This window comes from Echinops telfairi, unplaced genomic scaffold, assembly GCF_000313985.2.
Source record: "Echinops telfairi isolate 266 unplaced genomic scaffold, ASM31398v2 ScPeMD7_7424;HRSCAF=8462, whole genome shotgun sequence".
Classification (NCBI taxonomy): domain Eukaryota; kingdom Metazoa; phylum Chordata; class Mammalia; order Afrosoricida; family Tenrecidae; genus Echinops; species Echinops telfairi.
The window spans coordinates 89,071,077-89,097,143 of NW_022111324.1; the positions used below are offsets into that span (position 1 = coordinate 89,071,077).

A 26,067-nucleotide genomic window follows, 5' to 3' on the forward strand; every position below is an offset into this window, starting at 1 on the left:
TTTGCTTGGAGGCAGCATGTACTAATTGCAGGCAGAATATTCCCTACAAACTTAGTTCTGTATCATAATGTAGAAATGCCATTTTCCTCAGAAATGTTATTATGAGGTAATCTGCAATGGAAGTGGAGCTATTCTTTCTGTCGAACTCATTTTTTTAGTTCAGTATCAATAAAAGTCATTTGTTTTGCATAGTCTCATCTTTACATTAAAAGTGAAATTTCTTATTGAATGTTTTATTTTTAAAAATGCTTCTCTGATCGTCTGTCCAGAAGACTTTTTAAAAAAAAATTTATATCTCATTCTTGTGTATACCTTACTTTGAACTGATGACTTAAAAAACACATTTTATATTGTGAAGTAGGTGGGAGGGGGGTTATATTTTAGATCATCATTTTTTTATTCAACAATTTAACAAACCTCTCAATAGCTTGTCTTATCCTCTCACATTCCCACCTCTTCTTTGTCTTGCAGAATATTATTTTCCCCTTCACTTAAATGACCATATATACTCGAGTATAAGCTGACCTGAATATCAGCTGAGGCACTTAATTTGACACAAAAACTGCATAAAAAACGTGCTGAAAAACCCAGCTTATCCACGAGTATATACAGTAGCACACACACTCTGCCCTATTGCTTCCCTTTCCTTTCCTTTCCCTCCAACCTCTGTTAGTTCTGAAAGTGGTTTTTTTTTGTATGAAAACTTTTATTTTGATATCTCTTTCTTTTATAACCATGGTCTCATACTTGACCTTTATGATTGATTAACTTCACTCAGTGTATTGTCCTCCATTTCTACCCATGTAATTTAAACCAGGTGTTTTTGGTTTCCTTATTATTCCATAGCATTGTACAGTATTCTACTGTGTACATGTACCAAAGCTTACTGACTCAGATACTGATGGGTATTTGGGTCTCCATCTTCCATATTCACTATTGTGAACAGTGCTGAATGAATATGGGTGTGCATCTGTCTGTTATTTCTTTGAGTCAGAAGATATTTCTACTCCCAGTTCCTTGAGGAAGCACCATACAGCATTGTGTGAACGTTCCAGCCTTTCCTGTGTCTTTTCATTTTTTTAACTTCCCTATCCATGCTGATTTGAAGTGAGATCGCATCTTTGTAGAATTTGCATCTTTCAAATGGCTTCCATTGGTGACTTTTGTTCATCAATTAGCCCTTGGCCACTTGTCAGTTTTAATTTCAAAGTCTGGCGTTCCTTCGTCTCTCCTCCCTTGGCAGAAACTCCTATAGTGAGGAAGGGCCAGACCTGATGTTGCACTTCTCATTTCTTTCTTCCTCCTACTGTTTGGGAGTGGGTGTGGGAGAAGGCTATTCTGATACCTGAGCAACGTCAAGTGCTCAACTTGTAGTACTCAACTCTGATGCCTGGACATTAATTCTCTAGGATAGTATCATCACAGTTTTGGATTATAACCCACAGTCAGAAATCCACCATGACCCTATATAAAAGGATAAGTAAAAAAAGATTACTACTAGGGTCCTAGGTTAGACACACAAGGGTCTATTACAAACAAAACATGTTCAAACATGTCTTTGCACTTGGTGGATGACTGACGACCAGTTCACTCAGTAAGTACACTTGCTTATGTCTTGTTAGGGGGCCTGAGTCGAATCAAAGCAGGTGATTTCCAAGAGACTCTGCTCGGCCAGTTAATTCAAATCAGAGATGAGATCTTTTCAGAGGACTGTGTTTGGGGATGCCCCCAAAGTGATCTTGATAGTTTTAGTATAAGGACACAGGATAACTACAAAGGTGTAATTGAAGAAATTTGAAGACTCTCTTAGGGAGGGAAAAGTCCAGGAAAGCTGCCCTGAGGAATTTTTCCCCTTCCCAACAACACAACTGCTCATTCTTCAAGGGAAGCATGGGCTGGCCTGTGGAATTTAGATGGGAACCTTACCCATAAACCCTGTGTTGTTGTCAGGTGTGATCAAGTCAGTTGTGACTCAGAGAGACCTATATATAAAAGAACCAACAGTGCCCATATTTGAACCCATTGTGGCAGTCGCTGGCTCAGTCTATCTTGACCAGATATGCCTCCTTTTCACCGGCCCTCTGCTTTACCAAGCACGGTATCTCTTTCCAGGATAAAAATATCAACGGGATGAGCGATGAAGTCTCACCATCCTTTCCTCTAAAGAGCATTCTGTTCTACTTCCAAGACAAATTGGTTTGTTCTTTTGGTAGTTTATGGTACTTTTAATATCTTCACCTGTACCATAATTTAAGTGCATTGCTTTTTCTTCTGTTTTCCTTATCCGATGTCCAACTTTACATGCATATGAGGTGATTGAAAATGCCACGCCTCAGGTCCTCAAAGTATCATTATTGTTATTAAACACTTGAAAGGGGTGTATGGTGAAGCCAATTCACCCAAATGCAATGTGTTGCCTGATAACTTGACTCCTGCTTCTCGGAAAATTAATTATGGATCAAAGAATGACAAAATTCTTGAAAACTTCAACTTTTCCTCCATTTATCGTGACGGTACCTACTGGTCCAGTTGAGAGACTTCTTGCTTTCTTTACATTGGGTTGTAATCCGTACTGAAGGCTGCAATCCTCAATATTCATTGGCAAGTGTTTCAAGTCCTCCTCACATTCATCAAGCAAGGTTGTGTTAACTGCACATCACAGTTGTTAATAAGCTTTCCGACAATTCTGATGCCACGTTTTTCTACATATAGTCCAGTATGCTGAGAAAATACACCCGTGACACATACCTTTCCTGATGTTAAACCATTCTCTTGTTCTGTTTGCACAACTACCTCTTGATCCATGTATGGGCTCCACATGAGCACAATTAACTGTTCTGAAATTCCCATTTTTCTCAAGGCTGTTCATAGTCTTTTATGGTCCTGGGTTAGTTAGTTTATTGTGCCAACCTGGCCGATAAACACAGGTGGGATTAATGGAAGGGCCTCGCCTTTCTAGTTCTCAGATCTCTTGTTTTGTGATGGTCAGACCAGGGTGCAGCTGCCTTAGTAGTTTCCTGCTTCAGCTTAAAAGGCTCACTTCCTGCAAGACATCCTTGAGGAGAAGCCACAGGGACCTACCCCAATGCAGCCCTGGGTGCTGGAGCACCCGTGTGGAGACCCCTGCCAGCGCTGAGACGATTACACGTTCACTGACTTGGCTTTCCTCCTGCAGTCGGCATCATTGCGTCTATTTTGTGAGATGGAGGAGGACTCTGGATTGGTGTCAGACATATGGGTTAAGAGGTTAATGTTGGACTTGTGGGCTTGGACAGCACTGGGTTGGAGTATTTTCTTGATGTTTACTTAACCTTTATATAAAACTCTCTCTTATACACGAGTTTCTGTGGATTTCTTTCTCCAAAGTACCCAGACTAACATAGGCCCCCCTAGTCTAATGCAAGTAAAAATATTTCTGGTATTCTCTGCTTTAAGCTAAGATCCATCTGACATTAACAGTGCTATCTGTTGTTCTCTGTCCTCTTCTGAATCTGGCCTGACCCTCTGGCAGCTAGCTCCCTGTCACTGGACTGCTGCAACTTTTGTTGGAAGAGCTTCAGCAAATTTTTATTTGCACGTGATCTTAATGATATTCTGTAATTTGAGGTGTCGGGTCACCTTTCTTGGAATGGGTGCAAATATGGACCTCTTCCAGCCCGTTGGCCTTGTAGCTCTCTTCCAAGTTTTTGGCATGCGTGAGTGAGTGCGCCCACAGCTTCTTCAGCTGTTGAAACATTTAAGTCAGTGTTCCATCAGTCCCTGGAGCTTTGTTTTGGTTCATGCCTTTAGTGCAGACTGAACTTCTTCTTTTAGAGCCATTGGTTCTTCATCACATTCTACCTCTTGAAATGGTCGAATGTTAACTACTTCTGTTTTGGTACAGTGATCTTGTGTATTTTTTCCATTTGCTTATGATGCTGCCTGCACTGTTCGGTATTTACTCAATTGAATCTTTCAATATTGCAAACTCAAGGTTTGAGTTTTATGTTAGTTCTTTCAGCTTAAGATATGCCAAGCGGCTTACTCCTTTTTGGTTCTCTAATTCATTTCATTATCCAGCTGCATCCCTGATAGCTGTGCTTCAGAGTTCATTTTGTTTCCCAAGCTTAAATAACAGTAGAAAAGAACAAAATATAAGTCCCTTGAGAATGCTGAAACTATTAGCTTGATAATGGTATAAATTAAAAAGCATCAGATTCTCTAAGGAGGGATTAAAGAGATGGAAATGCTGCTTTTAGACCTGCATAGACTTAGATGAAGGCTATGTCAAGAAACAATAGCTTCATATTTTGATACTTTTGTTTAGTAAAGATATTTATGATTTTGTAGCGATTCTTTTTTCTGACTCATAGATTAAAAAAATTACTCTGATGTTGCATTTGTTCTTGCCTATTTTAAAAAAAGAAATGTTGAGCTCATGTTACCACTGAAGGCTACTCTGGTTCCTCAGATGGGGTTTAATGCTCAGCTCGGACACTTCTGTAGAGAAGGGTAGTTCTGTATCATGTGCCATTGCCCCAAATGCCTACAGGCTCTGCCTACCAGCCTGGGCCACTGGGAGACTAAAGACTCGCATTCACCAGGCAGACGCAGGGCTCCTGGAGCATCTTTTCCTCTTTCGTGACTCTTCTATTCTGCTTTCTTTCTGAAGAATTCTAATCATGTTAGAAGTTGATATTTAAGTGGCCCTGTGACCTGTAGAATTTTCCAAACGTTTAGTCTAAATGACACTGCAGTTTATACTTGTAGCAGACATCCTTCAATTTTAAGGCACTTTCCTGAAAATCCTTAAGCTAGGGGATAGCAGCAGTGTAAAATGACAGTATCAATGAAAGAAGAGTCCTTTGGTATCTTGATGTTTTTATTCTATTTCTTTTCCCTACAGCATGCCTATGGCAGGATGGATAGGATTGGTTATGTGTACAGAATCTGGCCCATGCTCATCCGTGGTCTTTGTTGCCCTCTTTATTAAAGGAAATATTTCCTCTTACTTAAGGGGCACGCACCACTTATTTCCATATGTAGTGACCAAAATCTTTAATGCCCTGCTTTGTCTTGAGGTCCTCTGCCCATGTTGCCACTGATCTTGCTGCATACCTGCAGAAAGTATTGCAATGGTGAAGAAATGGGCATGCGCCCCTCCTCCCCCAGACACAAGTTTTATACCAACCATGAATGAAGTACCCAGTGATCAGGCTTGGTGGACAGGCTATCGTCAATGAGAATCCAAGACTCTCTAATACTTCTCATATTGTTAGTCGACAGGCCAGATAATAGGATAAAGGTAGTATTTTCCTATTTGAGCAGTGATTCTCAACCTTTCTAATGCTGCAACCCTTTAATACAGTTCCTCATGTTGTGGTGACCCCAACCATAAAATTATCTTTGTTGCTACTTCATAGCTATAATTTTGCTACTGTTATGAATTGGGCAACCCCTGTGAAAGGGTTGTTCAACTCCCAAAGGGGTTGTGACCCACAGGTTGAGAATTGCTCAATTAGAGAAAAATGATGTTGACACTGTCCAAGCAATTCAAGGGACACTGTGGGGTTGGGGTCCATAATTGAGGGGAGGAGACAAGTTCTGTGATTGCTGGGAAAATGAAAAAATGGCATCCAGTTTTTGCACCTAGAATGAAATGCTATGGCCTACCTTTGTTAGGGAGTCGCTGAGAGGAATAGAAAGCTAAGGTCAAGAAACAGACAGGAAGGGATAGGGATCGACTTTCTCCTCCAGCTTTGCAGCCTCTGTAGTGGTGTCTATGGGCAGAGCCTAGCAAAAGTCGATTACAAAGTTAGAAATGTGTTTGCTTTGCAGAGGCCCAGCTTCAGCCCTCCAAAGCATAAGATAAAGCGACAGTTTTAGAGCAGAGAGACAATAGCTTAATAATTGGTTTAGTTGCAAAATAAAACTTTGCTTTCCCATGCCAATGTTATGAACAAACTGGAAGATACCATAATGGTGAAGCAGTTAGAGAAATATCAGTCACATTGCTGAGGAGGGCAGAATAGTAGAATGCGGCTTAGGTGCGCAGCAACAACAGGTCTGCTAATACCAAACTCCAGACTTAGAATGTGTGCTAGGCTGGGTTGACTAGAGAATTACATTCAGTGACACTCATATATGTATAAGAAAGAACATTGTATCAAGAAGTAATTATATATCAAAAAAGCATCCTAGCCCAGTTCAACTCAAGTCCAAAAGTCTGATACTAATCCATAAATCCCTCTCCAGACTCACGTAGCTACATACAACAATACAGAATACAGGAAGATCACCAGCCTTGTGGGTGCAGAGTCATGTGGATCCAAGGTCAGTGGTAATATGGTAGGACGCTGGCAGCTATCAAGGTCAGTAGCAGGAAGACAAAGGGGATAGAGGGTCCTCCCTTTGAGAAGGCCATGCCTTCAAGTGGACAGCATCAGGCTGTGACCTGATTGATAGATTTGATTCCACCCCTAGCCAGGAGTGTCTAGTTGATATAAAATCATCTGACTACCACAGAATGATCCACCCAGTCAAGTCAGTGCTAAGCAACTGCAAGATTCATTTAAAACTTTGTTTGTTTGAACCTCCCCTTAAAAAACTGAGGCCCTGGAGAAACCAGGCTGACTGAGTGCCAGACTTCCAACCAGAGAGGAGGAAGAAGCGGCTGAACTGCACATGCTCAGTCTCACTCTCAAACTCACGGTGTCTCTGCCCTTCCATCTCTGTTACATCACTTAGCCCATGGGGAAACTCATCTTCTTTGGTAGGTGTAAAATGTTTTCTTTTGGGTCCCTAATGAGTAGGCAAGAAGCCTCCTGTTCTTGCACAATATAGACAGTATCTTCAAAAAATTACAGCAGTAGACATAGCAGCTGCCAGTTCTTACAGCGTGGTCCTATCTACCAGAACATGTGTTCTACTTCCATAAATTCATGTCAACTTGAAGATCTATAGAAGTGTAGGGGTGGTATTCAAGCTGTCAATCAGGTCACAGTCTGATGGGGCCTCCTTGTGGGTGTGACCTTCTCCTAAGGTGGACCCTGGGAACCTCCCTCATTGTCTGCCTTCACCTGGCTGACCTTGGTTGCTGCCAGGGCCACACAATTCTCCACCTACCAACCTGTGATATTCGTGCATTTTGCATCATTGCTTATGACTGAGTGAGTCTGAAGAGGGACTGACGGACTAGTATCGGGGTTATGAACTTGAGTTAGACTGGGCTGGGATGTTTTCCTGATATATATATAAAGCTTCTTGATCTAAAGCTCTGTCTACACATACATGAGGGTCTCTAGATTTGTTTCTCTAGTCAACCCTGCCTAAGCCAACATGCTTCACCCATCCACTGTAATTAAGTTGATTCTGGCTCATCGTGATCCTGCGTTGTTGTGAGATGTCATAGAGTCTGTTCTGACCCATAGTGACCTTGTGTAGAGCAGAACAGAACACTGCCGGGTCCTGTGCCATCCTCACGTGTTTCTATGCTGGAGCCTGTTGTTGCAGCCATGTTGTCAGTGCATCTCCTTGAGGACCTCCCTCCTTTCTGAAGCTCCTCCACTTTACCAAACATGATATCTTTCTCCAGGGACTGGTCTCTCCTGACATGTCCCAAGTCTCACCATCCTTGCCTGTAAGGAGCACTCTGGCCATACTTGTTCCAAGAAAGACCAGTTTGCCCTTGTAGCAATCCATGGTACTTTTAAACTTCTTCTCCAGCACCACAATTCAGCTGCATTGATTCTTTGGTCTTACTTATTCAATGTCCAACTTTCACATGCATATGAGCAATGGGGAATACCATGGCTTGGGTTAGGCACACCTTAGCCCTCAAAGTAACATGCTTGCTTTTGAATACTCTAAATTAAAGAGGTCTTGGACAGCAGGTTTATCCAATGCAATTCATCTTTGATTTCTTGACTGCAGTGTCCATGAGCATTGTGGATCCAAGCAAGACAAAATCCTTAACAAGCCCAATCTTTTCTCCATTTATCATGATGTTATCTATTGGTCCAGTGTGAGGGTTTTGGTCTAATGATATTGAGTTGTGGTCCATATTGAAGGCTGCAGTCCTTGATCTTCATCCGCAAGTCATCCTCACTTTTAGCAAGCAAGGTTGAATCATCTGTATACTACAAGTTATTAATAAATCTCCCTCCGATCCTGATGCCACATTCTTTTTCAACAGTGACCTGATAGGACAGAGTCAAATGGCTTTCTATGAGTTCTGAGATGAATGTTTATAGGAGCATGCCGCATCATCTTTTTCCTGCAGGGAATTCAGTGAGTTTGACCTACCAATCTTGTGGTTAGCAGCCCAATGCTTAAGCCATTGTGCTCACATTTAGGCAACAATAATTCTGAGAGCAGCTGAACCATGATATGATCCCAAGTTTTTCCATGTCATGGCACTTTCCTAAGTTGGGAGCTTGTTTTAAAACACCAAGAACAGAGAAATGGGTTGAATGCATCATCTCTTTAGAAACATCACATGTACCTTTTGTCTTAGTCTATGAGACATAAGGACAAGCAGTGAGATTTTACCCTTGTCTAAGAGAATTTGGTATGCCCCTCTTGAGGGCTGCTAATTAAGCGAGGTCTTTCATGCTTAATAAACTACACCTAGAAGTAGCCAAACCTAATTCATTGCTCTTGAATCAATTTTACCTCTGGCTCAAAGGAGAGAACAGAGCTGCCCCACAGCTCCCAAGACTAAACTCGTTAAGGAAGCAGAGTGTCACGTTTGCTAACCTTCCAAGGGCTTAACCACTGCATTACCAGGCTCCCTAGGTAATAATGCAGGCAATACTTGGTAGTCAGTAGTATTACAATTTTTCCTTAGACACCACATTCTGGTGCAGCAGGTAGCATGATTGCTACCTTCTGATGAGGTAGACAGAAAATGAAAGAAAGCGCTGGTATTAAATGAATATTAGCAAAAATGCAGATACCCTTGATAATGTTTTATCGCTTGTTTTGTTTCTTTACACGGGCTCTGGTAATCTTCACTGAGATTTCATGTTGCATACAAATGACGGATTCCTATTTTAGGCTACTGATACTGGTGCTAATTTGCATGATACATTTTGATATTTCAACTTACCACGATAGATTTTAGTCAACTTTATGACTTCCAGGCGCTCTGCAACCTGAACATGGTGCAGAACCACTGATAGCCTGTGAAGCTAAAGGTTACCTGTGCAGCTCACATGTCTGTGTGCAGGAGCATGCGTGAGCCAGGAGCAAGCAGAGAAAGCTTGTGTCTATTTGACTTTACTACAGCCAAGCACTGAGTACAACTGGACTTGTTTGGCTTGGTTCTCAGAGACATGCTGAGCCCTTGGGGGTCTCCATGACTGCCCATTAGTGGGCCTCATGACAGTCTGGTCACATGTGACTGAAGTAATTGGTTCTAGAAAGGATCCAAGTTGTTGTACAGGCACTCAATTAACTATGACATTTCTAATCTGGGAAAACGTTCCTATCAACGGTTTTATTTCTAAAATTTGCATGCGTATCTGAATACTTTTGTAAAGTACTTCTAAAGATTGTCATGCAGAATCTTCTATACCCTTTCTCTTCTCCTTACTCTTTATAGAGACACTCCTTTAGGTCGTTTCTGTGCGGGTTCACAGCATGCCAACAGCTTGATTAGTCATTTCTATCACTGACTGCTGTTTTGTGTTTTGTTCTCCCCTATGAACACCCCTTGGAATGGAAGGTCGCTGCTTTATTTGTATTGTAATGCTTTAGCGGGAGGAAAACATCTTACGTCTGCTTTGTTCCAAGGAATGAATATTTTAGTATGTTTCATTCCTTTTGATTGGATTTCATCATAATTTGAATAACTCAGGGTAGTGGAACTAATTTGTTTAATCTCCTTAATTTGTTTGGATGATGCCATTGTATCTAGGTCCCTTTTATGCCATTCAGAGAATGTCAGCAGCTCATGTTGCCATGTTTTTGGCTGGAAACTAATTCAGGACAATCCTCTCAGCTCTAAGCATCATACCAGTGTCTGACGTTTCTTCATTCCAGAAAAGAATCTGGTTGATGTGATTTAAGTGTTTGTGAAAATAATGATAGTATTGGTTGCTCACTAGAGCAACTTTAGTATTCTGAATGTCATTAAAGATAGATATGTTACAAAATGTTCTACAAAATCAATTAAATCCCAAAAGATTGCAGGTTACAATACCATTAAAAGGGCAAAAGAGCATGTAGTTTCTGAGCACTGATAAGCAGACATGTCCAGGTATTTTTTGTAAAATACCAGCAAAGCATGAAAACTATATTCTATAGAAACTAAATTACTGCCATGTCTAATTAAATAGTAAAAACTGAGTATACCCCAAACCCAGTAGAGTGAAATAATCAATGCACAGTTGAATTCTTTCAATGTCAGGATTTCTAAGAATAACCTCAGGGTTAATCGTATGTTTCCACGCCTTAAATGTACATCCATCTATTAAATGATCCAAAACCTTTTAATGAATATGTAGAAAGATAAAGGGTTCAATGAACAAGAAAGTCCAAAAAGAATCACTTTAGTTCCAGTTTACAAAGTTATTGTAAATGTATAATTGTCTCAAGAATCATTAGCCAAGATTTTGAGATGTATTATTACATGCCTGAGATTTCACATGTCATTGTTGGGTATGGAGTATAATATCTGTTTTAAATAATTATTCTTTTAATTTCTCTGCTTGCTTGGTTTGCTTTCAAGTGGATCTGTTTTCCCTCAAGAGTGGTATGTTGAAATATCCGACTATTGTAGAATTTTCCATCTGTCTCTTTAAATCTATAAGAGTGCGATTGATGTATTCTGAGGGTCTCTCCTTGAGAGCAAAGTTCTTTATTATGTTTATGACATCTTGCTCAGTTGTCCTTTTCATGAATTTTGCCTTAAAATCTATTTTTTCCCAATATTTATATTTTTACTCTTGCTTTTTATATTGCCATTAGCTTGTTTGATTTCTTGACCTGCTCCAATAGGTATTGATTCTGGTTCCAAATAAAGTGCAATCTGTCATCTTTGACATTTTATCCATTTATCACGAGATTGCTTGCTATTCCCGCTATGAGGATTTCTGTTTTCTTTAAGTTGAGGTACAATCTGTACTGAACACTGTAGTCTTTGATCTTTATCAGTAAATGCTTCAAATCTTCTTCCTTTTCAGCATGGAAGGTTGTATCAAATGCATATCACAGGCTGTAAATGAATGTTTCTTCAATTCTGATGCTAAATTCCTTTTCATGTGGTGTAGTTGATCAGACTGTTCAGCACACAATAGAAAGCATGTGGCCCTGATGTAAGCCTTCCCTGCTTTTAAACCATTCAGTATCTTCTTGTTATGTTCAAATGATTGACTGTGTCAGTCTGCATAGGCAATTAAGTGTTCTATAATTTATATTCTTTGCAATGTTATCCATAATTTGTTATGATCAACAGGGTTGAATGTCAACACCTTTTAATCCAAAAGATCGGTAAATATTTTTCTGGCATTATCTGTTTTCAAACAATATTCAACTGGCATCAGCAATAATAACTCACATTCTAGATCCTTGTATGAATTTGCCTCAAGTTTCTCACCATTACCTGTTAATGCACTACTGTGACAATTTTTGAATAATGTTTAGTAAAACTTTACTTGTGTGTGATATTAATGATATTTTTCGATAATTTCTGCCTTCTATTGGATCATCTTTCTTTGGAAAGGGCACAAATATGGATATCTTCTAGTTAGTTGGCCTTATAACTCTCTTCTAAATTCTTTTCATAGATAAATGAATGTTTCCTATATTGTGTCATCTTTTGGATACATCTCAAATGGTGTTATATAATTTACCAGAGCTTTGTTTTTCACGGTGGTGCTTTGGCTCTTGATCGTCTGAAATAGTTGACCTCTTGAAATAGTTGGTCTCCTGATATGGATAAACAGTAATCAATTCTTTTTGTTATAAGGACTCTTCCATCTTCCCGTTATGTTTCTTGAATCAGTAGATATTGTCCCCATAGAATCTTTCGATATTAAAACTCAAGACTTGAATTTTCCTTTCATTTCTTTCAACATGAGAAATGCTGAGTGTTTTCTTCCATTTTTCTTTGCACATTTTAATAGTTTTATTGTCATATAATTCAAATATCATATAATTGTTCAATCATATTAGGAAGAGTTGTGCAATCAGCACCACAAAAAAATTCAGAACATTTTCTTCTTGTGCTCATTGCTGTTAGCTCCCCATTTTCCCCAACTCCCCTGCCATGCTCCCAGATGATTATTTAATTCAATTAATTTCTCTATATATTAACCTCTCCTGGATTTCATATACTGAAAATCATAAAAAACACAAACCAAAAATGAACAGAAACATCAACAATGGCTAGATATAATAAAAAAAATTTCAATTGAAAAGAAAGCAGAACATATTAAAAACTGCAACAATTTTAAAATGGGTCAAAGGGAGACCAGATTATAAGGTGTTACATTTTAAGTTAACTACATCATCAGTAGTGAACTTTACATTCTCTGTCTCATATAGCAAGGCTATTCACATGCCTGTATGATGACCAGAGTGCCTTCACTGGAGGCTCAATCTATTTGAGGTCTCTGCAAATAGGTTTTGGGCTTTGACTGTCATCCATAGCCTTCTGAAAACCAGGTGTTCAGAATTTAAACTCTGATATCATTCCCTATTATGGCTTTGGATTTTATTATCTATTATCCTTGGATCATACAGATTGGCATGCTTCCATGTGGACTTAGTTGACACCTAACTTAGCTGCTTGTTAGAAGACAAACCTTTAAGACTCTCAATACCATTCTTTCTAGCAGCTGGGCACCATCTGGTTTCTTCACCACACTTTACTATAGCACCCATCTCTTCAGTTCATGAGGGTGAGCATTACAAAAGTAGGGCCCTATCATAAGAAGTCAATGGTAGCTAGGGCTACCATTTTTTGTGATGGTTGCATCAGGTGCAGCTGCCTTAGCAGTTCCCTGCTTCAGCTTGCAAGATGGATTTCCTACAAGACATCCCCAAGGAGAAGCCACATGGATCTATCTCGATGCAGCCCTGGGTGCTGGAGCAGCCTTGTGGAGACCCCTGCTAGTGCTGAGATGCTTGTTCGTTCACTGACTCAGCTTTCCTCCTGCAGTCGGCATTATTGCCTCTGTTTTGTGAGGTGAAGGACTTGTGGACTGGTGTTGGGTATGAGTTAATGTTGGACTTGTGGGCTTGGGCAGCATTGGGTTGGGATGTTTTCATGATACACGTTTTCTTTGCATAAAACTCTCTCTTATACGTGAGTTGCTGTGGATTTGTTTCTCCAAAGTACCTAGACTAATACATTATACATATAATATGGACTTGCATTCAGTGCAAGTCCCAATCCATTCATATATCTATGGTTTATCTATGTTTCTGGTTCACTTTAAAGGCATCACTATCATTTTATAATAGGGAACATTATAAATCATCTCCATGGGGCATAAGGTACTTTTATTGATACTATTAGTAATTTTGCCAGTGGTATAGAGTTTAAAACATTATTGTGAGAAGGAAATTATACATGGACAGTGTGGTTTTTCAGTCTGCAGTACGTGAGTTGTTGACTTGTGTAGATTAAATTCTTAAGTGTCTGGACACTATTTGCATGAACAATGAGGGTTAGGCATAGATAAAAATTTTAATAACACTAGTACACAAAGGCAGAATGATACCTGCTAGGTTAACATATGTAATAAAAAAGCAAAGAGAGAATTAAAATAGTAAGTGTATGGTTTTCCCAGGCTACCATTCATTGGGCACCTTCAAAGTAAGAAATCCAAACCAAAGTTCAACGACCACCAATTCCATAACCTTGGAACATCTGTTGTCTATTTCTTCTCACACTAGAGTGTTTCAGCCTTAAATACAAGGGAGTATGTCAGTTACTTAATGTACTACAGTTGAATGTAAGGTAAACCCTAGTTCACTTGGTGAGGTTTATTTTTGGCCCTTTTGATGTAGCCTATGAAGGACATAGTGCAACGCAAAAGGACAGAGTCTAACGTCCCAGTGTCTATAACATTCGGCCCGGGTCACTGTTTGACAGGGTTCTGTAGAGAAACAAAACCAGGACACTTATGATTATATGTATATGTATATGTATATATGTACATATGTGTGTATATATATATGTATATATATATACATATACACAAGTAACAGCTAGCTAGTCCACACAGAAGTACAGAGGGCTCAGTTCAACCCACTTCTGTGGAACAGTTAATATATTGGAAATCCTTCAACTCATGAGGGTTGCTGGGTCCAAGGTCAAGAGAGCAGACAGTTGAGTCCGTAGAGCAATGCAGTCAATCCAGCCACAGGCAGAAAACAGCAGGGCAGGTCATTAACAGCCAGACAACAGGATCCGACAGTCTCAAGCTCAAGCAATGTATACATCAGCAGTGTGGCAATGCAGATCTCGAAGGAACCTTAAGCTCTAGTGACACAATCCACAGGTTAGGTGTCCCATGGGTAGTGTAGCTCACACGTTCCTATTGGCCAAGTTGGCACAATAAACCTACCTATCACAGTCACCAGGGACTGGATGGAAAGTAGGTGAAAAATGTTCAATTAGGAACATAATACCAGATGTATGAGGGGGTATGCACCCCAAACCAGAAAATAAAAAGCTTCACTGGGCAGAGCTTTCATAACAAGCTTTTTTTTTTTTTCACTAAGTGAGCATCGAGCAACTCGCTCTGAGTTAGCGCACCCAGTGGCATGACCTAGGAAGGTTCTCTCTGGTCACAGTGCATTTTTTCATAAAAGCAGTTTCACTCAAACCTCATTTTTTTGTGATGACTTATTTCAGAGAACAGTGGCTGTGAAATTTTGTTTCCTGCTTGGGGAAAAATACTGCAGAAACCTTTGTGATGTTGAACACAACTTATAAGGACAGCACTATGGGAAAATTCAAGCATATGAGTGATCTCATTTCAAAAAAGGTGAAATGTTGATTGATGACAAACCTTGTTCTGGATGGCTGTCAACTTCCTGAATGGTGAAAATGTTGACAAAATTTGTGCACTTGTGCTCGAACACTGATGATGGACCATTGAAGAGATGGGGGAAGTTGTCTGGACTATGTTGGAGCTCAATTTCTAAGGAAGATTTGGGAATGGGAAGGGTTCCTGTGAAATCTGTGCCTCAGGTTCCGTCTGCCCAGGAAAAAGAGCGTTGAGTGGAAGCATGCTGTGCTTTGAAGCGACCCAGGCTTTTTCCCCAGAGTCATTACTGGTGATGAGACACGGTGCTATTCTTACGACCCTGAAAGCAAACATCAATCAAGCCAGTGGAAGATGCCATCATCACCTTGTCCCCCAAAAGCTTGTCCAGTGAAATCAAAGAGCACAATGATGCTCATTTGGCTTTTTTTCTGATGTGTAGGTGATAGTGTATTTGGTGTTCTTTCCACCAGGTCAGACTGTTAATCAAGCTTTCTATTTAGAGGTTCTGAAAAGATTGCATACAGTGTGTGACAACAAAGGCCTGATATGTGGCAGACGGGGTACTGGTTTTGCCACCACAACAATGCACCTGCTCATGTAGCAATTTTTGTGTGCCCGTTTTTCGCAAAAAGCAGCATGCCTTTATTGCCGCACACTCTTTACTCATCTGACCTCGCTCTGTGTGACTTATTTTGTTTCCAAGAGTGAAGAAGGACATGAAAGGACAATGATTTGATGTTGTAGAAGAAGTGATGACAAAAAAATGAGGGAGGTGCTGTCAGCTATCTAAACAGATGAGTTTGAAAAATGTTTCCAAGAGTCAAATTGCAGATTTGACAAATGTATTAAGTGTAATGGAGAGTGCTTTGAAAGTGATAAGGTTATCTTGTAAAAAAATTTGAATAGTTAGCTATGAAAAAATTCTGGTTTTAGGGGCTTACCCCCTCATAGTCTCTCCTTGGGTTATATATAAATAGTGATAGGTATTTTTCCCATTGGCAGGTTGCCCAGTCCTGTTTATCCACCAACAGAAGTGTAATCTCCTCTGTAGTTCTGAAATATGATGGTTTTATGAATAGTAACCCAAAATTTCATTCTTCAGTTATTTGCCTGGATTATTTGGTAATTGACATTTGGTGAAAGAGTTGGGGCAGAGTATTTGTAGTGACCCCCAATCAGCCCATTCCCTTTGGAGTCCCATGATCCAGAGAAATTTTGTATGTTTGTGTATGTTTAATTACTTTAAATTTATAAAAATTATTTTGCTGGTGAACTGACAGTGAATGCCTACATGCATGTGTCTCCCATTCAAACACACATACACATGTGCATACACACATGTACATACACACATGTGCATACACACACGTGCATACATCTACAGAGCTTGCTGGTCATATGGCACACCAAAGAGTGAGTATGCCTGGCAGCTTCATGACTTTTGCTATTTAATTACTCACACTTTATTTTGTGCTTGAAAGAAAATATTCCACTGAAATATTTCAAAACAAATAACAACAGTCTAAGTGCCGAGTGGCAGGTATCACAGTCGAGTTATTGCTTACCTTCCCACGTTGTAAAATCTCTCCTTGTTTTTCTTTTTTGATCACAACTAAGATTAATTTTTCAGCCTTCTTTCCACACATAGCCAAGCTTAAAATATAGCAATCCTCTAAATCCTTTTTTGTGCTCACTGAAAAGATCTCTGACCCAGGAAAATGGAGCTTACCCGAAGCAGTTCAGCATTAAGAATTTGAGGAAACCAAATTTTCCTTTTTATACAGAAATAAAAGAGTAGCATAAGTAATCTGTAGGCTATTTAAAATAGATAATGTATTTCTCATTTTTTAGATGATTTAAAACAGTGCAGTAAACGACATACCAGTTCAGCCCTTCATATTTGCACAGATGTACACATGCACATTTCAGTTACATTGATTGCATTGTTCAAGTTGTGGAATCATTCTCACTGTCCTTTCCCAATTATCCCACCACCAGTTAGATACACGGATGGCCTCTAAACTAATCTAACCTTTCAGGTTGCTGTTGTCAATTTGATCCCATAAAGATAATTACTAAGAGATGCAATGTTCAAAGGCACACAGCCCATTTTTCTTAAGCTGTCTTGTTGTTTGACTTAGGGAGTCCTGGTGTTTTCACCATTAAGTACTTGCCTGCTAACCTACAGGTTGGCAGTTCAAACCACCCAGCAGCGCTGTAAGAGGAAGACCTGCTGATCTTCACCTAGGAATGTTACAGGCAAGAGAGCATGGGTCCACTCTGAATCAGCATAACCCTGGCAGCACCCTCCACCCAAACAACCACCACCACATTGATTTAAAGATGAGTTCAGAGAATCGTGTGGTTTAAAATGTAAAGAGTTCCTTGTCTGAGAATTTTGATTCTTTCATAGTTTCATCTTTCATATTTGGTTTGTTTCACATTTTCTCCTTTTGTTAAAAGCTCTTCTATAGAATCTTTTATCAAAACATTAAGTCATGATAACCAGGCACCAGCTAGCTCTTCTGGTTTTATGGCAAAGGAGGCAGATGTTAAAGGAGATCATTGGTTCCGCCTTTTAGTTAATCCTCTGGTTCCTGCCTCTCCTTTTCTTTTTTGTATCAGTCTGGGTACTTTAGAAAAACAAATCCACAGAAACTCATGTATAAGAGAGAGTTTTATGTAAAGGTCAAGTGCACATCAAGAGAACATCCCAATCCAGGGCTGCCCAAGCCCACAAGTTCAACATTAACCCATATGTCCAACACCAATCCACAAAGTCCTCCTCCCTCTCACAAAACACACGCGATGATTCCGACACTAAGAGGAAAGCTGAATCAGTGAATGTGTAAGCATCTCAGCGCTGGCAGGGGTCTCCACATGGCTGCTCCACCACCCAGGGCTGCATCAGGCTAGGTCCATGTGGCTTCTCCTCAGGGATGTCTTGCAGGAACTGAGCCTTGCAAGCTGAAGCAGGGAACTGGCTAAGGCAGCTGCACCCTGGTCCGACCATCACAAAACAAGAGACCCGAGAACTAGAAAGGCGAGGCTCACCGAGCCATTTATCTCTCTGCCCTTCAATTAACCCCACATGTGCTTATTGGCCAGATTGGCACAATAAACTAACTCATTTCTGCTGCGCCAGGTGATTAGAGAACAATTGTTTACCCTGATGGCCACTTGAAAGTTTTTAATTTTTTCCGAAATATTTATTGTATTAGAGTTTTATTTCAGATCATCAACATTGTAGCCAACATTAGCAGTTTAAAATGTTGACTACAGTGTTGATGATCTGAAATAAAACTCCAATTCGATAAATATTTGGCATGATCTTCCCCAGTTCTATGTCATGAGGTGGTTCATAGTTTCACTTTTCAGTTATGCGGAGTATTCCATAGTGTGTATGTGTCAGAGATTCTGTTTCCATTCTGCGAATGGACAGTTAGGTAATTTCTGTGTTTGTTCTTGCTGTTGTGAACACTGCTGCTCTGAACATAGATGTGTATGTGATTATTTGTGCGATGAGTCTTACTTCCGTCGGATATATGCTCAACAGAGAGATTGTTGGATTGCATGGACTTTCTATTCCCAGTTGCTAGAGGAAGTGCCCCACGAATCTGCACCCATTCATTGTGCATATTTACAGTCCCACCTGCAGTTCATGAAGGTTTTAATCCAGCTGCAGGTTCTCCACTATTTGTTATTTTCTGTTGTTTTTTTTCCCCCAACATGGCTGTAAGTATTTTTTGATTTGCAACTCTAGAATAGCTAGCAATAGTGAGGATTTCTTCTTATTTTTGGTCATTTGATATGATCCTTGATGAACCATGTGCTTCCCTTTGCCCACTTTTTAATTGGATTATTTGTATTTTTTTTTGCTTAATTTATTTGATTAAAAAAATTTATTGACATATAATTCACAAATCATGCAATTGATAGTTCAAGCATCTTAAGAGTTGTACAATCATCACTACAATCAATGTGCTAACATTTTCTTCCTTCTTGTGCTCATCTTAGCTGTTTGTCTGAAACTTCCCCTGCGGTACTCTCCAGGGACCATGACTCCAGACTTACCTATCCTGGATTTCATATAAAGAAAAGCATACATAACAAATCCAAAATGGTAACAAAATTAAACTGCGAAAAACCTCAATTGAAAAGAAAGCAGAACATAATAAAAACTAGACCAACTTTAAAATATACCTTCCTCCCCAAACAAACAACCCAATCACATACCCAAACAAAACCCATTCTAGTGAGTTTGTTCCTACTCTTGGTGACCCTATAGCATAGAATCGAATTGCCCATCAGGTTTCCAAAACTTTCATCTTTACAAAAAGCAGACTTAGATCTTTTCTCATGGAGTGGCTGTTGGGTTTGAACAGCAGATCTCCTAGTTAGCTGCCAACTACTTAACTGCAGCGCCATCAGGTCTTTGTGTGTGTGTATCTCATTTCATGTATGCACTTATCCATTGGTGAACATTGAGGTTGCTTCCACCTATTGGCTATTGTGAACAGTGCTGCAATGAATGTTGGTGACAGGTCTCTGGTTAAGTCTACTTTTAAGTCTTTTGAAGATATTCTTAGGAGTGGGATTGCTGGGCCAATTATCATTCTGGTTTTAGTTTTTTGATGAGTTACCATTCTGCTGTTCCACAACAGCTATACATTTTGCCTTACCAGCAATGGATAAGAATTCTGATCTCCACACATCCTGTGCCTCTATCATTCTTTTTAAAATGACAATTTTATCATATATATCTTGTGGGAGTGAAGTGATATCTCATTGTACTTCTGATTTGTAGCTCCCTGATGGTTAAAGGTGTTAATCATTTTTTTAAGTGTCTGTTGGCTGTTTGAATCTCCTCTTTGGTGAAATGTCTATTCCAGTTCTTTGCCCATTATTTGATTGGGTTATTTGTCCTTCTTTTTTGCAGTTGTTAAGTTGTGAAAATTTTATATTTGTTTTGGATATTAGACCCTTATCAGATATGTGGTATCTTACATATAAATTTGAAGTCAAGGAACAGAAAAACAACAACCCAGTCATAATCATACTCACTGATCAGTATTCTTAGCTCCTCTCAGTTTAAAAAATATACTTTTAATTATGTATGTGTATGATTTATAACCTACTTTTTTCTTGTACTATTTTCCTCATTGTTTTCATAATTGTCATTCGACTTGCTGCATATCATTCTATTAGTAGTTGTGCTATAATTTACCTTGCTGTCCCCCTAGAGTTGGATGTGAAGTGGTTTCCATTGTTAGAATTATCTTGTTTATTTGTTTGTCTTGGCTACCAAATACTTTGTTGCATGTGCCTTCTTTGAGAAGGAGGCAGGTAAAGTGGAAAATAAGTTGATAGGCTACCGTGCATTTACCTTCATCTTTTAGGCTATGACTGGCAGTACAGAATGCAGTTTTCCTCATAAAACATTGTGGCAAAGAATGCAGGTTCTTTTAAGGCAGTCAGACTTGATTTTCTTTCTGAGCTGACATACCTGTATGACTAACCTAGACAAATTTCTTAAATCTGCAAAACGTCAGTAATTTCATTTGTAAAGTAGAACTAATGATGTCTCCTTTGTCTGGTAGGGTCATTGTGAGGATTAATGGTTGAATGCTTTTATAAGAATGTGTTTGGTCAGCTCCAGCCTCAGAAGGTTCTGTGCACTGCCATCTGCTCAAGGCTAGTAGGTGCTTCATCTACCTGGAGCCCTGGCCCATGAAGAAGGAAGCTTCTGGAAACTTCCAGTTTCCACGGCCCCAGTCTTGAGATCAGAGGGGAGGAGGAGGAGTTCTTGGAGAAGAGAGGAAGGACAGCTACTTTTAACCAGAACCAACTCTTGGTTGATGTCCAGAAACACAGAAATGACTAGCATCTGTTTGTCTAAATAAAGCCTTTCTTTTCCCTAAAAAAAAAAAAAAAAAAAGAATGTGTTTGGTATATAACAAGAACCCATAAAATGTTGTTATGTTTCTATGTATGTAGTACTTATTCAAACAAAAACATTTACCTTTTTAAAAAAAATTAGCATTTGTTAATTTTCTGTTGTGCGCCTGACCCTGAGTTAGATATTGTCAAGACCAGTATGAATGGGGCTCATTTCCTGCCCTGTGAACGTCACAGTCTGCCAGGGAGGCCAAACAAATTAATAGACAGATATGTCCTCTGTAGGACGGGGGGCTGATTCTGGCTGTGGGGAGCCTCTTGGAAAAGATCATAGAAAAAGCCTTGATTTGGGCACCTGAAAAGATCAAAGTTCAAATTCTGACTTTGTTACTTTGAACAAACTCTTTGAATTCTTGAAATTTCTGCATGTACATTCCTACGCTGAAAGTTGTTTTGAAGATCAGCTATAATATATGTACAGTGCTGGGCATGGAGATGCTTAAAAATGATGATATACTCGAAGTCTTCAATGCTCAAAGAATGCTGATCTTTAGGATAATGAACCTAACAACGACAATATTGTGAAATGCCAAAGGCTGGCTCAGCTGTGTGCAGGTGCGTTTGAAATAGATTTTATTGCACTCTCCTCACTTGCAAACTGGCCATCTGTACATGACATACATGGTAATGTGAGTTGTTAGAATAGTCATCTTTCAATGAATTGCACTACTTGGCCATTATGTAGAAACTAAATAAAAATGACTCATGAAGACATTGATTGCTTCTTAACTTCAGAGACCCCTTTGCGCATTGTACAATGGCTGGTTTGCTCAGAATGAGGTTCTGCCAACCCATAGACAGAATGAGGCGGCAGGAATTGAATCTATTTATCACGATGTCTTTGTGTATGAAGAGTTTTACTGCTCTGTAAATGCTTATTTATTCATAGATATCGAAAATAGTTTTCTTTTATTCTGTTTCCCTGTTGTAGCAGGTAACAGGCACTTTTTTTTTACCAATGTGATAAAAAACAACAGTTGAGAACTCATCCTCAGTTAAACTTGAAGAAACATGCTTCAGTGGCATTAAAAATAACATTTACTGATTTACATAACATCAGTTCAAAATGGTATGACATGATGGCTAGCATTTCTGTTGCTTCAGGTCTTACACATAAAGCTTTGTGGAGCCATAAATTACGTATATACTATCAATTAGAACCTATTTTTAATGCAGCATTTGCTAAGTGCTTGGATTGATCAGTTTGCTTGTTTGTTTTTACTATTCAGAGCTAGTCAACCATATTTATTTAGAGTGTTTGCTGCTGCTTGTTGGGGGCATGGAGGGATTCTTAAGCCAGGAGCTAGGTTGCTGGCTTGATGTAGAAAGTGAACCCAAGTCTGGCCGGCAGTACTTGCTTGCTGGCAGGGTACAGAGAGTTCGTCGGGCTGGGGGCTGAGCTTGTTGCTGGCACGGTGCAGGAAAGAGCACCTAAACTGGGCCAGATCCTTGCTGGTGGGACGCTTAGGTGGCAGGACTGGGGCTGGGCTTGGTGACTGGTGTAGAGCAGGGAGAGCACTTAAGGCAATGGGACCCTGCTTGCTGGTGGGGCATGGAGAGATGGCTGGGCTGTGGCTGGGCCTTCTTGCTATCAGGGTGCAGAAAGAACACTTGCTTGGTCAGGCCCTGCTTCCTGGAGAGGTACAGAAAATATGGAACTCTTCATGAATTTCCATGTCAGTCTTATGCAGGGACCATGCTCGTCTTTTCTGTATCGTTCTGATTTAGTATATGTGCTGCTGAAGTGAGCACTAGCCCTTTTTTTTAACTGTGTGGCTTAATGACATTAATGACGTTCTCCAAAAGGAACCCATGATGGTGTAGTGGTTAGTAGTTGGGCTGCAATCCTAATGGTAAGCTGTTTGAAACCACCGGCATGTCTGAGGGAGAAAGGCTGGTTTTTTACTCCCTTAAACCAACTTGGAAACTGATTCGGGGTGGCTACGAGTCCACATTGACTTGATGGCAGCCAGGTTGGTTTGGGATTGCGTTGTCTATGTTGTGCAAACATCTCCACTGTTTCTCTCTAAAACTTATCACTCCACACAGAATCCCAATGCCCATTAAGCAACAACTCCCCTTTCTTTCCTCGAAATGACTAACTGCTTTGTTTTGTTTTGTTTTTCAATCCCCTTCCTCACACCTTTTGGATGTCCAGCCGAGAAGCTGAAGCAAAGTCTCCAGGAGCTGGCGAAGGAGAACGGCACCCTGCAGTTTCAGCTTCCCTCCAGGCATCCCGCCGTCAGCCAGGTTCTGGACCGAATGGGAGCACAGGTGCAGGCCGCCTTGTGCGGGGCAGCTCGGCAGTGAGTTCTCCTCTAGTCTCTCGCTCCTTCACTGGCCCCCCTTTCGTCAACGTGAGACGGGATTAGTTGAAGAGGTCCTAGCTGCTCTGTTCTTAGAAAGACCCCCCTTGTGGCATTTGCAGGAAGCCAGGGGTTCCTTCACGGTGAGGAAACCGGTGTGGACCAAGGGCCCTTAAGAGACCACGTTTGTTAATTCACACTTAGCCACTTCCAGGAGTGCACCTCCATAAGCTACAGCCACAACTTGAGGCTTTAGCTTCCTCAGGAGAGAAGGGGAGGCAGCTTCCTCTGGTTAAGGGCAGCCTGATCTCCTTTACTGTGTCTTCTGCCTGGAAGGTTAAGCCGCACATGATCTCTTTTTGACTAAGGGGTGAAAACATGTATATCTCAAAATCTGCCTTTTGTTCCTGAGCAATTTTTGCTGTATTTGTTTGTTTGTTTTTCCTTTTGCTTTCCAAGAGGACTCAGGGTCAGGTGTGGATCAGACCATCTATTTCCCATATGCCTGTTCAGGTTGAAGGCAAAGAAAATGTGAATAACGCCACAAGAATCGAAAGACAAGCGAGTGTACATCACCTGAATGTAGAGACCATCTGAAGAACAGATTCAACACACAGAACACTAATGACTGAAGACTAAAGGATTTGCTGGATGGCATCAAGCACATCACAGGTGAAGCAAGTAAAAGGCCATGGAAAACACAGGAAAGACAGAAAAGACAAACGTGGATGCCTGAAGAGACTCTGAAACTTGCTCTGAATTGTAGAGAACTAAGGCAAATGGAAGAAATGATAAAGTAAGACAGTTAAGCAGAAAATTTCAGCTCTCGAGAAGACAAAGTAATGCACTCTAATGAAATACACAAACCCTAGAATTCGACAACCCCAAGGAAAGAACATGCTCAGCATTTCTCAAGCTGAAAGAATTGAGTCTCAAGTTGCAGTGTTGATGAATTCTGTGGGAACAATATTGGAAGATGCAGAAAGTACCAAAAGAAGATTGAAGAAATACACAGTGACTGTATGAAAACAGTAAAAGACATTCAAGCAATTCAAGAAGTAGTGAATGATGAAGAATGTATGGTATTGAAGGAAAAAGCCCAAGCTACACTGCAGGCATGGGCAAAGACCAAGACTCCATGCAGAGTACACTGATGCCTATTCCAGAGTTGGGGACCCAACAGAAAGCACTAATTATTTAACAATATTATTAATAGCACATAAAAGTAAAATTGTGCGGAAGAGAATTTTAAAAAATGCATCAGTATATACATAAGGAGCTCCTAGAATTCTAAGCTGGAATCAGAAAAGGACACGGAATGAAGGAAATAATTTCTAAAGTCAGATGGAGCTTGGATGAAAGCAGAGTAAACCAGAACGATGCTTTCTTGTGCTTTATTGACTATCCAAAGTATATGACTATGGATCATAACAAACCATGAATAACATTGTGAAGAACAGAAACTCCAGCATGCTTGATTGTGCTCATGCACATGGACCAAGGGGCATTCATTCAGACAGAGCAGGGGATACAGAGTTGGTTTAAAATCAGGACACTATGCCTCCGTGTTGTATTGTTTCATCGTACTTACTCCATTTGTAGGTGAGTGAATAACCAAGAAGCTGGACTTTCTGAAGAATTTGGCACTACAATTGGAGGAAGACTCATTAACAACCTTGCCTGCTGAAATTGAAGAGGACTTGAAACATTTATGGGCGAAGATCAAAGATGCTAACTTTCAGTATGGATAACAATGAAAGAAAACAAAAATCCTTACAACCGAACAAATAGACATCATAATACATGGATAAAAGATTGAAGTTGTCAAAGACTTTATTTTACTTGGATCTGCAATCAATGCTTATGGGAACACCCCGTCAAGAAATCAAACATCAAGCAAACATGCAGTGAGAAACCTCTCTGAAGCGTTGTCGAGACCACCTTCCGCACTACGGTGTGCCTGACTCAACCAGGGGGTTTCCAGTGACCACGTGTGCAGGTGAAAGCAGGACAACGAGTAAGGCAGGATTCAGTAGAATTGGTCGTGTTGTAGAGGAACCCAGGTATATATCGGGGCTTTGTGCTGCACTGCTAACCAGTTTGAAATCACCAGCCATTCTGTGGGAGAAAGACCAGGCTTTCCACTTCTGTAATGAGTTACAGCGTTGGAAACTCACAGGGGCAGTTCTACTTATCTTATTCGGTCTCTGTGAGTCAGAATTGACTCGAAGGCAAAGATTTTTTTTTTTAAAAGAAGGTTGAAAGTACCACGGACTGCCCGAACAAACAGATGCTCCTTAGAAGTGAGGATGGTGAGACTTTGTCTCACATACTTTGAACATCCAGAAACACCAGTCCCTGGGAAGGGACCTCATGCTTGGTAAAGTGAAGCAACAACAAGAAAGAAGAAGACTCTCCATGAGATGAATTGATGCAGTGGCGGCAACTATGAGCCCAGACATAATAATAGTCTAGATGGCACAGGACCAACCAATGTGTTTTGTTCTATTTGACATAGCACCACCATACAGAGCACCACCATTTGATAGCAGGTTACAACAACCATATGAGTTGGCTTTAAAATTTATATTTGTACTGTTTTTAAATAAATTTCTATGCCTATCTATATAAGAAATGCAGGATAAACAATCCTGAGGAGAAAATAATGGGACCAATGATTCCAGGGGGACATGGGAGAAGAGGAGGTGGGGGATAGGGAGGGAAAGCCAATAAACTCAGGGACAAGGGAACAAGAGATCTAAAATCAATGTTGTAGAATGCCTGGTGGGATGTGATCCAATGCAGTGTAGCTGAGAGGG

At 40.2% G+C, this 26,067-nt stretch overlaps 1 protein-coding gene and 1 non-coding gene across 2 annotated transcripts in view; one reads left to right on the forward strand and one right to left on the reverse strand.

Annotated features, from left to right (window-relative positions):
- Positions 1-26,067, forward strand: part of DISC1 (DISC1 scaffold protein) — a 420,830-nt gene that overhangs the window by 32,217 nt on the left and 362,546 nt on the right. Inside the window, 1 exon segment of the mRNA XM_004712208.4 lies at positions 23,101-23,248. Coding sequence (XP_004712265.3) covers positions 23,101-23,248 — 148 coding nt within the window.
- Positions 22,589-22,694, reverse strand: LOC115872422. Its single transcript, XR_004047828.1, has one exon. It is a non-coding gene; the product is annotated as a U6 spliceosomal RNA (small nuclear RNA).